Source organism: Bubalus kerabau, chromosome 17 (genome assembly GCF_029407905.1).
Source record: "Bubalus kerabau isolate K-KA32 ecotype Philippines breed swamp buffalo chromosome 17, PCC_UOA_SB_1v2, whole genome shotgun sequence".
In the NCBI taxonomy this organism is placed as follows: domain Eukaryota; kingdom Metazoa; phylum Chordata; class Mammalia; order Artiodactyla; family Bovidae; genus Bubalus; species Bubalus kerabau.
In genome coordinates, this window is record NC_073640.1 from 38,699,737 (window position 1) to 38,715,642 (window position 15,906).

A 15,906-nucleotide genomic window follows, 5' to 3' on the forward strand; every position below is an offset into this window, starting at 1 on the left:
TGACATCCAACCATCTCATCCTCTGTCGTCTCCCTCTCCTCCTGCCCTCAATCTTTCCCAGCATCAAGAGTTTTTTCAAATGAGTCAGCTCTTCACATCAGATGGCCAAAGTATTGGAGTTTCAGCTTCAACATCAGTCCTTCCAGTGAACACCCAGGACTGATCTCCTTAAGGATGGACTGGTTGGATCTCCTTGCAGTCCAAGGGACTTTGAAGAGTCTTCTCCAACACCACAGTTCAAAAGCATCAATTCTTCGGCGCTCAGCTTTCTTTATAGTTCAACTCTCACATCCATACCCGACTAACAGAAAAACCATAGCCTTGACTAGATGGATCTTTGTTGGCAAAGTAATGTCTCTGCTTTTTAATATGCTGTCTAGGTTGGTCATAACTTTCCTTCCAAGGAGTAAATGTCTTTTAATTTCATAGGGTCGACAATAAATAATTGCAGTACAATTGTGAATGATAAGTTTCCTTAAAGAAAACTTTTGACTGCTTTCAGATGTCCCATTTTATCCATATCCAAATAAAATGAGATTTTGCCAAATTCTGAATGAGAATGCAGTAGAGTTTTGTTCAAGTGGATTAGTTAGGAATGTATAGTACCTGTAATAGAAACCTGAAGTGCAGTGGCTTAAACAGCGAGAGGTTTAATTTTTCTTTCTGCAAAAGAAATATATAGATAGGCATTTTAGGGCTGGCATAGTGGCTCCATAAGTCACTGGGGCCCCAAGCTCCTTCTGTTTTTTCTTTGCTATTTTTAGGTTGTAGTTTTCATCCTCAAGATTACCTCATGATCCACAGTGGCAGCTAGAGCTTTTGCCATCATAACTGTAATCCTAGAAGGAATAGGAAGAAGGGGTAGGAGGAAGGGTGGGAGAGAATTTTCATCTGAGTCAGGCCTCTTTAAACAGCTTTTCCCAGAAACTTACCCAACACTTTTATTGCATCTCATTGATCATCCTTGTATATAGGGAAGACCTGGATATGTTTTGTTTTGTTTTGTTTTTAACTTGAGTACATTGCCACCCCTAAAAAAATAGGGGTCTGTTACTGAGAAAAACAGAAAAAGGATATTTAGTAGGCAACTATTACTTTGCCACAATCAGGTATGTGAAACTTACAGTGACTTTTTTAGAGAAATTGTTTCAAACTATAATATAGGTCTTTCTTAAGGTGGCGTTGATATCTGTCCCAGGCTATTGGAAGAATAGTCCTGTTAAAATCGGATTTCAGTCTCAGGCTCTCCTCTTTTAAATTTATATTTTTATTTAATTGAATATACCCCTGAAGACATGGTAATTTATGATATAACTGTACAATTATAAAATAAGAATTGCTTTTTACTTACTAGCAGAAAAGACAAATTAATATAGATTTAAATAAAACCTTATCTTTGCCTGCTTTGTTCAAGTCAATAGTACTCGAGAACTCAATCCTATTAAGTCAATACATGGGCTAAAATGAGAGTTTTTTCATGGCTGGGGCACTGTTAGCTGATAATCTCTACTCTTATACTTTTTGTGTTCTGCAGTGTATAAAAAGAACTTTGTATTCTCAGGTGATCCTTATTCAGGTACATGAGCAAAACTCTTAAAGAAAAATGTTAACTCTGTTTCCAGGCATCCTATTTGACCCATTTTCAAAAAAGGTGAGGTGGCCAGCTTCTAATGAGAATGCAAGAAGGCTTACCTCCCTTCCTCCCTTTTACTCTTGGATCTTACTTTTTAAATTTTTTTTAGCTGCACCACAAGACTTATGGGATCTTAGTTCCCCAACCAGGGATCAAACCCCGGTCCTTGGCAGTGGAAGCACAGAGTTCTAACCACAGGATGACCAGGGAATTCCCTAGGATCTTTTTCATTTAGCATCAAAAACACATGAAAATACTGTTATTCAGATGCAGAGGGGAATTTGAAAATCAACTTTGAACTATCTTTTTCTAAGAATTCATAAAATTGCTTCTTAGGTGACAGTTTGCAGGCCATGTTTCCATTCATTCCTCTGGATATTTTAAGCAGTAGACTTTACCAGACAAGGAGAGACCTACAAAAACTTTATCATCGTTATTTTTTACCTCAGCTTCCTGGAAGTTCATGATCAAGCTCAATTATAGTAATGATAGTAATTCACATAACATTAGATTTGGGATATATTTATTTCCTGTTTCTTCTATTTAAAATTTTTTTTCTATTTCTTCTTGACGTTATTCATGTTTATGTTGTAAAATGCCTCAAATCATTTTTTAAAATAATGTATAAATCAATAAATTAAAGAAAACAGAGTACATGAGTTTCTAAGACAAATTTTCAAGAATTTAAGAAAGCCTTACATACCAAATAATGTGAACTTATCAGAACTGTAGGATCCAAACATGAAATAGAGGTGGTAGTCAAGATTCATGTTCCCTTCCCCAACCGGAGGTGGCAGACACTGCCTGCCTGGAATAGACCAGAAAGAACAAATTCAGACTTAAATTGAAGAAAGTAGGGAAAACCACTAAGCCATTCAAGTATGACCTAAATTAGATCCCTTACAATTATACAGTGGAAGTGACAAATAGATTCAAGGGATTAGATCTGATAGAGAGTGCCTGAAGAACCATGGACAGAGGTTCGTGTCATTGTACAGGAGGCAGTGATCAAAACCATCCCCAAGAAAAAGAAATGCACAAAGGCAAAATGGTTGTCTGAGGAGGCCTTAAAATTTAGTTGAGAAAAGAAGAGAAGTGAAAGGCAAAGGCGAAAAGGAAAGGTATACCCTTCTGAATCCAGAGTTCCAAAGAATAGCAAGGAAAAATAAGAAAGCCCTCCTAAGTGAACAATGCAAAGAAATAGAGGAAAACAGTAGAATGGGAAAGGCTAGAGATCTCTTCAAGAAAATTAGCAATACCAAGGGAACATTTCATGCAAAGATGGGAACACTAAAGGACAGAAACAGTGTGGACCTAACAGAAGCAGAAGATACTAAGAAGAAATGGCAAGAATATGCAGAAGAACTATACACAAAAAGTCTTAATGACCCATGGTGTGATAACTTATCTAGAGCCAGACATCCTGCAATGCGAAGTCAAGTGGGCCTTAGGAAGCATCATTATGAACAAAGCTAGTGGAGTCAAAGCCTTTGACTGTGTGGATCACAACAAACTGTGAAACATTCTTAAAGAGATGGGAATACCAGACTACCTTAACCTGCCTCCTGGGAAACCTGTATGTAGGTCAAGAAGCAACAATTAGAACAGGGCATGGAACAGCAGACTGGTTCCAAATTGAGAAAGGAGTGTGTCAAGGCTGTATATTGTCACTTGGCTTGTTTAAGTTATATGCAGAGTATATCATACGAAATGCAGGGCTGGATGAAGCACAGGCTGGAATCAAGATTGTGGGGAGAAATATCAGTGACCTCAGATACGCAGATGACACACCACCCTTATGGCAGAAAGCGAAGAGAAACTGAGGAACCTCTTGATGAAAGTGAAAGAGGAGAGTGAAAAAGTTATCTTAAAACTCAACATTAAAAAATGAAGATCATGGCATCCAGTCCCATCACTTCATGGCAAATAGATGGGGAAATAATGGAAACAGTGACAGACTTTCTTTTCTTGGGCTCCAGTATCACTGCAGATGGTGACTGCAGCCATGAAGTTAAAAGACCCTTGCTCCTTGGAAGAAAAGCTGTGACAAACATAGACAGCATATTAAAAAGCAGAGACATGACATTACCAGCAAAGGTCCGTCTAGTCAAAGCTGTGGTTTTTCCAGTAGTCATGTATGGATGTGAGAGTTGGACCATAAAGAAGGCTGAGTGCCAAAGAATTGATGCTTGTGAGCTGTGGTGTTGGAGAAGACTCGTGAGAGTCGCTTGGACAGCAAGGAGATCAAACCAGTCCATTCTAAAGGAGATCAATCCTGAATATTCATTAGAAGGGCTAATGCTGAAGTTCCAATACTTTGGCCACCTGATGCGAAAGAGCCAACTTACTAGAAAAGACCTTAATTCTGGGAAATATTGAAGGCAGAAGGAGAAGGGGATGACAGAGGATGAGATGATTGGATGGCATCCCTGACTCAGTGAACATGAGTTTGAGCAAGCTGTGGGAGATGGGGAAGGACAGGGAAGCCTAGCGTGCTGCAGTCCATGGTGTCACAGAGTTTGACATGACTGTGCAACAACTTCCACTGCAGGGTGTGCCAGTTTTATCCCTAGACAGGGATCTAGTATCCTGTATGATGCGGCCAAAAGAAAGAAAAAGCTCTACTGTTCTCTCAAAGCAGTAGCGTGGGGGAAGATTGGGAGATAGTCCCTTTATTCTGCCTGCTATCCCATAAATTTGGTCGTTTCAAACCTAATCTATCTTGTATGGGTAATATCCTTTAATTAAGACTGATATTCAACCCATAACCATAGAACCACTCTACAAGATGCTTTAAATATAGTATGCCAATATTCATTGCCTTACCCTACTCATAACTCCTCCTTGATTTAGAACTTGATGAATATGGATGTGGCAGTGTTATATTCTGATCTAGGATATAATTGTGTTGTAAGTAGAAATTAATAGTTACTATCATTCCTATAAATTTAGGTTTTGTTTGGTTGCTTTTTTCTTTTTTCGCATTGCTTAGCCAGAGTTTAAGATAGTCATTTCTGATACTCCACGTCATCTGCTAGAAACTTAACTGTCTGCTAAAATACCTTCCCTTGAAACTCAATAAAAATGGATAATCTCTGGTATTTCCCACCAAATACTCATTTGGCATATTAGCATGAATACTACCTTGATACAGTTTGATCAGCACTGTTTTGAGCTAAGGTACAGTTTTTCAATATTAGCTAAATACAGTTTATTTATAAATAAAAATGTTTATTTTAAAAAGTATTACTTTTTTAGAAATTTCCTTGCCTTTTTGAAGGTGAAAATATTATATTTTTCAGATTCTTCTTGAGCTTTTTTGGTTCGAGCCTGATGAGTTGTTTTTATTAATAAACATATATAAAAGTTTTAATATGTTATTGATGACTTATTTGTGGTCCTATAAATTAATCTTTTCTGGGCTAAGTTATATGTATAGAATTAGAGCCTTTCACTTTATATTTCACTTATGTAGTTCTGTAACAAACCACCTCAAAATTTAGTGGCTTAAAATAGTAACTGTTTATTATTTTTCATGATTCTTTTCGTTGGCTGGACTCGGCTGGTCCATTCATGTGGTGGTAGCTGGAATCATTCGTGTACCTGATTTCAGCTGGAGTAGTGCATAGTAGTTGAGGATTATCTGGGCCTTTCTCTCCAGCATACTAGTTGGACTTCTTCATTGTGTCTCAGGGCTCCAAAAGAACAAAAGTGGAAGCTCCAGAGCTTCTTCAGGGCTAGACTTGTAACTTACACAGCATCACTTGGCCACATTGTTTGTCAAAGGAAATCATAAGGCCCACTATCAAGGAGAGGGGACATCGTTACTCTACCTCTTAATAGGAAAAGTGGCATGGGAATACAGGTATGGGGAGGAATTATTTACATCCCTCTTTACAGTCAGTTGGTACACTTAGTATTTGTCATCCAAAACATTTTTAATCCTATTTTTAATTTAAATAGCAGAAAATAGCAGTCATATCTTTCTTTTTTGACCTGATTTTAGGTTGTGATAGTTGTGCCTGGCCAGTTAACAATAACTGTTTAGCTGAGTTTTTTGGAACCACTAATTTCAGTTAGCCAATAACACTTGTATATTCTTTTCCGCTAGTATTGACTGTGCCGGTATTTTGAAACTCCGAAATTCAGATATAGAACTTCGAAAAGGAGAAACTGATATTGGCAGAAAGAATACTAGAGTTCGACTTGTGTTTCGTGTACACATCCCACAGCCCAATGGAAAAGTCCTTTCTCTGCAAACAGCTTCTATACCTGTTGAATGCTGTAAGTGAGCTTGTGATGCTGTTTTTTAAATTTTGTTTATAAAAGGTCATTTTCATTTTCTGTTTTATTTATTATGTTGAGATCAAAAGTAAACTGAAACCCAGGGTCTGGATAGCTGGTGTGATTTTCTTATATAGAAATAAACTACATGTGTAGTGGGAGTAAGTACTGATCTTGGAGTTAGGAAATGGCTTTGCATTATAATCAGACCCTAGGTAGCCTGTGTGACTATAGACATTATTCTCTTGACTACAGTTTTCTTACCTGTAAATGAGGAATGGGGCTTGATGACCCCTGAGGACCAAGTCATGAAGCTATTGAGTCTGACACTAAGTGTCACTATTACTTGGTCACCTTCGTTTTATTAAAATGTTGGAAGATGTCTGTCTTTATGAGCTGACACTTCACCTAACTATGGACTCACAGGCTTTTGGCTTTTAATCGTATATTTATTTACACCAGCTTGAGAAAGTGAATATCATTTACCCAGATTTTCAAGGCCAAGAAATTGAAAAAGGCCCTAGAACCCGATATCTACTCAAGCTGTGGATTGAGAACTGTGGACCTCAGGCAGGTTAGCTGTTAGTACTGAAATACTGAGATTGTGGTTTAGATCCTTTAGGGCATAATTTTTGTATTAACTTTTAATAGATAATACAGGTATATGGTGCAGAATTTTAAATGAATAAAAGTATAGAGTTAGGCCCCTGCACTTGCCCTCTGTGGTGGCCCACACTATCTATGGAGTGTGCTTCTCTCTAAATCTGAATAAATCCACTTCTTACCTAAAAAAAAAGTATAGAATTAATAGTAAATTTTCAAGTCAGCTAATTCCTCTTCTTAGAAACAGCTTTTGTTGCCATAATTTTTGTTACTCTGCCAGACAAGTGCCCATTTAAGCATATATTTCTCTAATTTTTAGCAACATAATTTAAATAATTTTAAGTTCATAGAGTAGCTTGAGTTTTTGAGATGAATTTATGCTAAAATTATTTTGTTTTCTCTTTTAGTTTATTAACTTAATGTGTGACTATTGAGAATATAGAAAGCACAGAATGGTATAAAGAGTAGCATTAAAATCTTTTGTAATGTCACTTCTCTGATATAGTCACTATTAACCATTTTTTGGATTTTTTTGGGGTCTAAGTATTTGAGTATTTGGTATTTTCACTTATAATGGGCATTTTTTCATATTGTTAAATATTCTTCAAAAATACTTTTAGCACATGCATAATATTTTATTATGGCTATACTATTTGCTGAACACAATTTGAGTGTTCAGCAAATGTACTTGTGATGGCTGGTTTCCACCATAAATAACTAGTCTTACTCCCTAGGCTGGTCAGTGCTTGTTTTTATGCTCCTTCTCTGTTGGGCCATTTAGAACATAAATAGGGACATAATGTTTTCATAAATGTTTTCTGAGATCTAGGTTGGTACTTGGTACTTTCCAAATTGTAGCTCATCCTAACCAGACCCATCCCCTATGACACATTCTCTTTGAATGGGACTAGGATCCCAGTTCATATACCTTTTGTGGCTTGGTGTGAAGTACTTGGAAGAGACATAGTGAACTGGGACTGCATGCATCATAAAGGCAGTCAAATTGTTTAAATTTCTTAAAAATGTGTTTTGGCCAAACAAAACACAGCTGACCCTCTAAGCCACCAATTTTCCACCCAAGTAGTAGGACTAAAAGTAGACCTGTTTCCAAAACATGAAGAAGAAAGTATAGTCCACACTTTATTTTAATCCAGAGAGAAACATAGTTATTGAGGCCTTTGACAGGAATAAACCTTTAGAGAACCTAAGCAGTCAAAAGAAGTATAGCTTGAAACTCAAGCATTTTTTAAAAAAAGAAAAGAAAGGCTAGAAATAGGATCTCCAGAAAACCAACAATTGAAATCAGTTGATATCAGAAAACGATGGCACCAAGGAAAAGTTAATACTTTAAATAATAACTTACAAGCTTTAAGATAAATTGTGTTCATATATCCTGGGAAGGAAGAGTAGAGTGCACTAAGAAATATTTATGTTCATTTTAAAAAATTCTGTATTTAAATATGTACTTCATGTATACTTTGTTTAGTTATTCAGAAGATCATCAAAAATGTAATCCTGATGTCATGATGATCTGGCTATTTTCTTGATGAAAGATTTACTTGGTGTTTGTCCTTTAGAAACTTGTCTTCTTTTAATTGTATGTAATATAATTATGCATCTTTGGACTTAGTTTTCTTCTTATATTAAATTTGCCAATTTTAAAAGGCAAATTGTGGGGAAGAAATGTATTAAGCTAAAAAGAGAAAAGTGGATGAGGTAAATGTGTTGGAGTCCACATAAGTTGCGGGCGTTGATTAATTTCTCTTTATTAGTTTCTCTATAGTTGTAGTCTAATAATAATGTAGAATCACATGACTAATAAGTATTTTGTTTTCTAAATAGCATAGTTATTTAGTAGATATTGTTAATATTGTCCTGCATTTTATAAAAGCCCAGAATTTTCTTCTTTTATAGCTAGAATTGGTCATTTACATGTGAAAGACTGTAAACTAGTATTTATTTTTCTCCACTCTTAAAAAACAGCTCAGCGGTCTGCCCAAGAACTTCCTCATATTGAGAAGTACAGTATCAACAGTTGTTCTGTAAATGGAGGTCATGAAATGATTGTTACTGGATCTAATTTTCTTCCAGAATCCAAAATCATCTTTCTTGAGAAAGGACAAGGTAAATAATATAAGATTTGAGTTGACACAGACATAGAAAACAAACTTATGGTTACCAAAGGGGATAGGAGAGAGAAGGGATAAATTAGGAGTTTGGGATAAGAAGATACAAACTACTATATATAAAATAGATGAACTGGGCCACTCTCTTAAACCATACACAAAAATGAACTCAAAATAGATTGAAGACTTAAATGTAAAACCTGAAACAGTAAAACTGAAAGAAAACTTAGGTAGTAAGCCATGGCATAGGTCTTGACAGTGATTTTTTGAATCTGACACCAAAAGCAGCAATAGCAGAAATAAAACAGACTACATCAAACTTAAAAAGCCGCACAACAAAACAAACTATCCACAAGATGAGAAAGCAGCCTACTGAATGAGAGAAAATATTTCCAAAGCACATAAAGAGCTCATACAGCTCAATAGTAAAAAATCAGACAATCCCAATTAAGAAATAAACAGAAGATCCCAGTAGACATTTTTCCAAAGAAGAACATAGATAACCAACAAATACGAAGATTCTTTCTCTACATTGTTAAGCATCAGTGAAATGCAATTCAAAACCATAGAGAGGGACTTCTTCCCTGGTAGTCCAGTGGCTAAGACTCCATTCTCTCAATGTAGGGGTCTCAGGTTCATTCCCTGGTCAGGGAACTAGATCCTACATGCCGCAGTGAAGACCCCGCAAAGCCCCCCCAAAAAAAGAAAAACACAAAACCATAGATACTACCTCACACCTCTTAGAATGGCTATTGTTTAAAAAAAAAAAAAGCTGGAAGAAACAAGTGTTGGCAAGTCTGTGAACAAAAGGGAATTGTATACTGTTTGTGGGAATGTGAACTGATGCAGTCACTACAGAAAATATTTTGGAGATTCCTTAAAAAATTTAAAGTAGAACTACCATATGATCCAGCAGTTCCACTTCTGGGTATTTATCTGAAGAAAACAGACATACTCTCTCAAAAAACATACAGAGTCCCATGTTCATTGCACAGCGTTTACAGTAGCCAAGACTCAGTTATAAGGACCCTGGCATCTATGCTCCTAGTACATCCAGAATGCATCTTTATTAATTATTGTAACCACCACATTTCATTATAGTGAACTGTTTATATTTGCCTTTCATCCACAGACAGAAGGTAGGGTATCCTGTCTCTTATTTCTGCAACCCAGAGTGCCTGGCAAGTTGAGACCCAGCAGATGATTGCTGAACTGAGCTGTAGTTCTGAGTAGGCATAGCATTTATGCACAAGGGTAGCTCATACTTAGTTGTTGGAATAGAAAGTGGTGAAAAGGCATTTCACCGAGTCTTCACAGACCAGATGAAGTCATCCTAGCAGTGAAGGTACTTTTTGGTTTTGTCACTGGGTGAATGCCCATGACATAAAAAGAATGCTTTAGAATAGCTGCACATTAGACTGGAATGCGAGCACTAGTAGCAGATGGGGTGCTCCCCAGGTAAACAAGTCACTTGTGACGAAGAGACAGAAAATGTGCTGGCCAGATAATAAAGATCTGTGGTGACCCAAATCTGGAAAGCCTAGCAAATTATTCACAAGACCATCTGTTTCTAAGACCTTGACAAGCCAAGCAATCCTAGAAAATGAAGTCTAGTTGGGGGAAACTCACATAGCAAGGGCTGGGGGTTAAAAAAAAAAAACAAAAATCAAACCCAGCTGCATGAGTACACAGTGTGGGAGCTTGAGCTTGGCAGTAGGAAATGTGGCAGACTGAGGGACACTTGCTGGCCACATGCGAAGTGTCAGACTCTTTATAGTGTAGCTGCCTCAGATAACTTATATTCACAGAGACATAGCATCTACGTGTAAGACAACAAGAGCCTCAGTCAGTCTCTGTCATGTTGAATCATTTCTCACCTGGTCTATTCAGTCCTCAGCCTGATCCATTTGGAGGGAGATGGTCACACTGGAAGACTGTTCAAAGAAGAGTGACTAGGAGGGCTAAAATATCATTTAGGGAACAGATGCGGAACTAGAGGTGCTAGGCAGCAGAAAAGGAGACACAGGAAAACACAGATGCTTTTAAACATATGAAATACTGTCTCACAGAGACACTCAAGATTTTTAGGGGGTGGCTACAAGGAGTAGTGCTTAGGCCAGAGGTTGGGTACTTGAAGGAGACATGTTATCTATCATGAAGACAGAGCAGTTTTCTAGCAGCAGTTATTATCCAAAGATGAAATGGGTTACTTGGTTAGGGAATGAGTTTCTCATTACTTTAAGGCACACAAGCAGAAAGAAGTTGGCCGCCACTTTGTAGAGGTGTTCTCAGAAGATTTTCATACATCACTTAGTAGACTAAAGTCTACAGGCCGTGCAAATTCAGGTAGCCTAAGATCTTTCTTCACATTTTTTTCCCCATGGGTAGACATTTTCATAACAGAAGTCAGTGAGATTAAGATTCCTTTTGCCAATAAACTTGTAATACTAAATAAGTTAGATTTTGTTTGCATACTCTTTGACTTCTTTTTAACTGTAAATTGTTTCTTTCAATAGATGGACGACCTCAGTGGGAAGTAGAAGGGAAAATAATCAAGGAAAAATGTCAAGGGGTAAGAAGTTTATTTCTTTGGAAATATTTGAGATGTTTAATGTGAAAATTAGATAATGTTGCTTTGTGGTATAGATGAGGAGTCTTTTTTAGAAGTTTGGACATGAGATAGACTGCTTTCCTGGTACTAAAATAAAGTTTAGGAAAGATAAACTGTTGGTGTCTTCCCCTTTTTTGTGGATAGGGAAGGAGAAATTAGAAATGAAAGATTATTAGAAGTTCTTACTGAAGTTATCATTGATTTACTTCTCTGAATTCAGTGAAGATCTTTAAACAATGGGCAAAAAAATAGGAGGACAAGCCCTCAGGGGTTTTGTATTTAACATACTCTTTCCAACTCCTCCACATTAAGCCTTCCAGGATTCAACACTGAAAGCTGTGATCCCTTCATCCTGGTTGGAATGGAGACAGAATTTTCTCTGGGGTAGGCAATATCACTTCTCACAGTGTTCTCTAAAGACCTAGAGAAGTTAAGATTAAGGATTGTGGTTGACTTGGGACTAAAAATTTTCTCTATGCATATGTAAGATTATTCTTGATATAGATACAGATTTTGTGTTTTGCCATTTAGAACATTTTCAATGTAAAATTTAAGATAAAGGCGTTCGCTAGTGGTTAGGATTTGATGCTTTTCCTCCTGTAGCCCAGGTTCAATCCCTGGTGAGGGAACTGAGATCCCTCAGGCCTCGCAGTGAGGCCAGAAAAAAAAATGATAAGACATCTATAACACAATATGGGAGCTATTAAGCTTTGATTAAAAATTAGAACAAGCTTTCACTTAAGATGTATAGTAACATGTAATATTTATTAGAGCAAAATATCTGACTACATAGTAAATAATAAGACTTTTGATTTCTGCTGCAACTAGAAACCCAAGTAGGTGAGTGAAAAGCAGTTTCTCCTTTAATGGTTTACTTGAAAGAGCTTTTCTCTGTTAAGACTGAAGTATCCTTGGAGTAAATCCCCAGATGACTTATATGACCAGTTAATGTGCATAATGAGCCCGAGTAGTTAAGACTCATGAGATGTGTTGAGTTTAGCAGGTGCATTTCATTTTTAGTTCTGAGTGTAACACAATCTTGCTTTCCATGCTCCTTAGGCCCACATTGTCCTTGAAGTTCCTCCATATCATAACCCAGCAGTTACAGCTGCAGTGCAGGTGCACTTTTATCTTTGCAATGGCAAGAGGAAAAAAAGCCAGTCTCAACGTTTTACTTACACACCAGGTATGAGGAGTTATTGTGATGGTTTGCTATAGAGCTTGCTTTCATAATGAATAAGGTTATTCAGTGAATCCTGTATTAGTTAGTGTGTTTAAGATAGGGTGCTTATAATGAATAAAAATCCCAATATACGCCTTGTCTGTAAAGTTTGTATTTATTTCAAATGTTAGAGCCGATAACAATTATTTTTTGTTGTCATTTGTTATAAGGAAATTAGAAGGTTGAATGTAGATTTGAAGTCCATTTTTCAGGAGTTACCAAAGGTCACCAGCACTGTTGGAAGGATAGATGTCTGAATACGTGTGAACTTTCCTTCTGCCCCTTGCACTGCAAAAAAGCAGTGTGCCTGTTTTGTAGTGTATTCATCTCAACCACTTCCAATCAAAATGGAAAATTTCTCCTTAAATTTTTCATTTGGCAAGCAGCAACTATAGCCTGTGTTGGCTTTGGGGGAATATAACATTGATGGCAGAATTCCTAATTTTATAGAGACACCCTAACAAAGAAGACTTCCACACCTCTTTCTGCAGCAGCTCAAGTGCTGTAATTTTCCAGGTCTGGATTGTGACACATAAATATTATATGCAGTAATTCATACTGATGTTTACATTCTTAGAGAACAAACATTTATAGAGGTCTTCTCTGTGCTAGATGCTATATTATTAGTCATCAGAACGTATGATAAAAAAATTATAATGAAGCTTATTCTCCAAAACTTATTCTTGTAAAAAACTTTTAAAGGATTTATTGTAAATGAAAAGAACAAACACTGAGTTTGAGAGGGTTCTGGTTATTAGTCATTCATTTGTCACCATATTCTTTTTAAAGCCTGGCTGTATTTCATTTATAGCCTCTGAAGACTGCTTATATTCCAGAATCTGAAAATTACTATTACCTGATCATGTTAGTACAATACTTGGTAATAAAATATTTCAGATAATTTTCAGACCTTTGAAAACTAAGGATTTTGGTTAGCCATTTCATTTATTCATTAATTCAATAAGTATTTAAGGGTGCACACTAAGTGAGCAAAACCTCTCAGCTTCTCTCTCATGGAGCTTATAATCTAGTGGAACAAATAGAAGCTAATAAATCTCTAAGTAAATAATTTATAAATTTGTAGTTAGACATATAAGAACTGTTAAGGAAAGGGAAACAATGCTGTGGGTGAAAATAAGAGAGGGACTCTTGCTAGACTAACTGGTTGTCAAGTGATGCTTGAGTTAATAACTGAAAAATAACAGTAATAGTTTATAATTACATAACATTTACTATGTTTTAGTACTGTTCTCAGCCCTTTCTGTATTCATTTAATCCTCTTAAACCTGTGGGGTAGGTTGTTGCCGTATTTTACAAATGAGGACACTGAGTGGCTAAGTAATGTGCCCAAGGTCCCAAAGCATATATTCTAGAGCCAAACATCATATATAGTCAGGTTCCAGAGTCTGGGCTCCTGACTTAACCTAGACTACATCCATTTGTTCATTTATTTCGCAAACAGCATTTTGTGTGTGCCAGGTGCTATTTTAAGCAGTTTACACATACAAACTCATTTATTCTCCCATAACGCTATAAGGTAGATAGTGTTGCCCTCCCCATTTGGCAAGTGAGTGAAGTGAGATCCCATAGCTAACAAAGGCAAACGTGAGATATGAATCTTTGCAGTATGGCTGAATAGTCTATACTGTTAATTACTATTAGATAAAGAGTGGGAGAACATTCCACATAAAGGCTGTAGCATATGCAAAGGCCTTACTGTTGGTTGGATCAGAGAGTATTAAAAGAGTTGTAAGAAGTGAACTTTAACAGGGAGGTGACATGATCAGATCTGTATTTCAAAAATGATTTTTTCCCATGGTTCTTTTGTCAGTTTATAAGATGTCAATGACCAGTTTAGTCTTTCCTCAAATTAACTAACTATAGAGTGTGAAATTTATATAGGAAAGACCAGGAAGAATAAAACGTGATTCAAACAGCTAGTGTATTTTGAGTATACAAAGGCAAGAGCATCAGTGATAATAAAGAATATCAGGTTTCTGAGAAGAGGGAAAGGATAGGATTTAAAATATCCCAATTGGCATGGACCTTAAATGGGAAAAGAAAAGGAGGGAAGGTAAAGAAGATGAACAAGATGGATGCACATTAAGAACGTTTACAGACTTAGTAGTGTTTAGGGAGTAGAGTTTAGGGAGTTTCCAAATGATAGCTTCAGTTTTGTTTCTATAAAGAATGACATGCGGCCTCCTTCTGTGAGCAGAGAGAGGAGAATGTGGGTGATTTGGCAGTTTAATGGTGTGGAGAAATATGAAAAAGTTATTGTAAAGAGAAGGGAGAGTAAGTTACCACCGAAACCTAACAGGATAATCAAAGGACACCTTTGATGTTGATATTGGTGAATTTATGGATACGAATTAGCTCTCCTGTGTAGATTTCTTAAGCAGCACTCAGATTCTTCAGGGCAGGTGGTGAAATATGAATAATAGGGCTCATCCAGGGTCCAAGAATGTTACTAAATTCTTTTGAGATGAGGAACTATAGAATCTAACCTGAATAAGAAGGAAGAGAGCTTCTGGAGTTGGGGGGAAAAGGCAGTAGTGTCAGCATGTTAGAGGTGTTGCTTACTACCATCATAGTGGTGGTAGCAGGCAGACAGAAAGGAGCAAATATCATGCCTCTACATTAGCAGCTCTTGAATTGAGAGGACAATATAAAAGCAGAGTCCTAGAGGGCATTCCATATGAGAATGGAAATCAGTGGGGCCCTGGAGTGCAGAGAGAACACTGGATTGGACTGGAGCTGTCATCACTGGCCTTGTGGTTGACAGAATACAAATCAGGTGGCACACACTAGTGAAGGAAGAGTGGACACACAAGTGTTTGGACAGTCCTTATTCTGCTTGATTATTACCTTTTGTCTGTCACATTTGACTTTTTTCACCTTTTTTCTAAAATTAAATTTTGAATAAAGTTTTTACAAAGGCAAATATGTTACTGTGAACGTTTTTAAAGGACAAGTTGAAAAAATTTTTTAAAGCATCCGTATTCTCTTTCACTCTATCATTCTCTTCTTTAGATCTTTTAATTCCATATATAACTATATCATCTTAAAAACAGAACTGAGACCATACTATCTTATATATATTCTAATTTTATAACCTGAACATTTTTATTTTTTCTTATCAGCAGATAATTTTACAGAATCTTAATAGCTTTTTAGTATTCTATTGTATGACCCTTTGTTATGGTAGAGTTACTATGTTTGTCATTAATTTGTATGAATGCTTTATAGTAGAGATTTTAGCCATTTTATGTGTAACAATAATTCCTTTTTAATTTTTACTTATAAAAACTTTATATATTTGTAAGTTGCTTATTTTTAATTAAAGGATTTGTTTATTTGCCTCCTTTTTGGCAACTTCCTCACAGTAGGGATCTGACCAGTGTCAATATCCAGTGGGGGAATAATC

General features: G+C 36.5%; 1 protein-coding gene across 2 annotated transcripts in view; it reads left to right on the forward strand.

The window, feature by feature from the left end:
- The window catches only part of NFATC3 (nuclear factor of activated T cells 3), a 93,827-nt gene that overhangs the window by 52,293 nt on the left and 25,628 nt on the right, over positions 1–15,906 (forward strand). For both annotated transcript variants that reach the window (XM_055553381.1, XM_055553380.1), the window contains exons 5-8: positions 5,745–5,917; positions 8,504–8,644; positions 11,163–11,218; positions 12,317–12,443. In XM_055553381.1, coding sequence (XP_055409356.1) covers positions 5,745–5,917; positions 8,504–8,644; positions 11,163–11,218; positions 12,317–12,443 — 497 coding nt within the window. The remainder of the gene's footprint in view (positions 1–5,744; positions 5,918–8,503; positions 8,645–11,162; positions 11,219–12,316; positions 12,444–15,906) is intronic.